At 66.3% G+C, this 1,121-nt stretch overlaps 1 protein-coding gene across 1 annotated transcript; it reads left to right on the forward strand.

Moving 5' to 3' along the window:
* Positions 1–6: 6 nt before the first annotated feature.
* On the forward strand, positions 7–866 carry LOC120497801 (procollagen galactosyltransferase 1-like; the record flags this gene model as incomplete). The annotated part of the gene is made up of 2 exons (XM_039699714.1): positions 7–120; positions 662–866. Coding segments are annotated over exons 1-2 (259 nt in total), but the record flags the coding sequence as incomplete, so codon positions are not given.
* Between the last annotated feature and the right edge of the window lie 255 nt (positions 867–1,121).

Below are 1,121 nucleotides of genomic sequence, written 5' to 3' on the forward strand. Positions count from 1 at the left end.
AACGTGCTGGTGAACCCCGACACGCTGGCCGTGCTGCTGGCCGAGAACAGAACCGTGGTGGCGCCGATGCTCGACTCGCGCGCCGCCTACTCCAACTTCTGGTGCGGCATCACCGCCCAGGTGAGGTGGGGCACAGGTGAGGGTGGGGCACAGGCGAGGGTGGGCATCACTGCCCAGGTGAGGTGGGGCACAGGTGAGGGTGGGGCACAGGTGAGGGTGGGCATCACTGCCCAGGTGAGGGCACTGACAGGTGAGGGTGTGGCCCATTCCCACATTCCTGTCTCCATTCCCAGTGGTCACTCCCCCATTCCAGTGGTCACTCCCAGTGGTCACTCCCCTGTTCCCAGTGGTCACTCCCGGTGGTCACTCCCGGTGGTCACTCCCCATTCCCGGTGGTCACTCCCAGCGGTCACTCCCCATTCCCGGCGGTCACTCCCAGTGGTCACTCCCAGTGGTCACTCCCAGTGGTCACTCCCGGCGGTCACTCCCAGCGGTCACTCCCCATTCCCAGTGGTCACTCCCGGCGGTCACTCCCAGCGGTCACTCCCCATTCCCAGTGGTCACTCCCCGTGGTCACTCCCAGTGGTCACTCCCGGCGGTCACTCCCAGCGGTCACTCCCCATTCCCGGCGGTCACTCCCCGTGGTCACTCCCGTCCGCAGGGCTATTACCGCCGCACCCCCGCCTACCTGCCGATCCGGCGCCGGGAGCGCCGGGGCTGCTTCGCGGTGCCCATGGTGCACTCCACCTTCCTGCTGGACCTGCGGCGCGAGCGCTCGCGGAGCCTGGCCTTCCACCCGCCGCCGCCCGGCTACAGCGGCGCCTTCGACGACATCATCGTCTTCGCCGCCGCCTGCCGGCACGCCGGTGAGTGTGGGCATGGCATGGTTGGGTTGGGATGGGATTGTTGAGTTGGGTTGGGAATGACATCATCGTCTTCGCCGCCGCCTGCCAGCACGCCGGTGAGGATGGGCATGGGCGTTGGGTTGGGTTGGGTTGGGTTGGATTAGGATTGGAATGACATCGTCGTCTTTGCCGCTGCCTGCCGGCACGCCGGTGAGGATGACAGTGGGCATTGGGATGGTTGGGTTGTGTTGGGTTGAGTTGGCATTGCTGGTTTGG

Source organism: Passer montanus, unplaced genomic scaffold (assembly GCF_014805655.1).
Source record: "Passer montanus isolate IOZ18808 unplaced genomic scaffold, ASM1480565v1 scaffold1387, whole genome shotgun sequence".
Classification (NCBI taxonomy): Eukaryota; Metazoa; Chordata; class Aves; order Passeriformes; family Passeridae; genus Passer; species Passer montanus.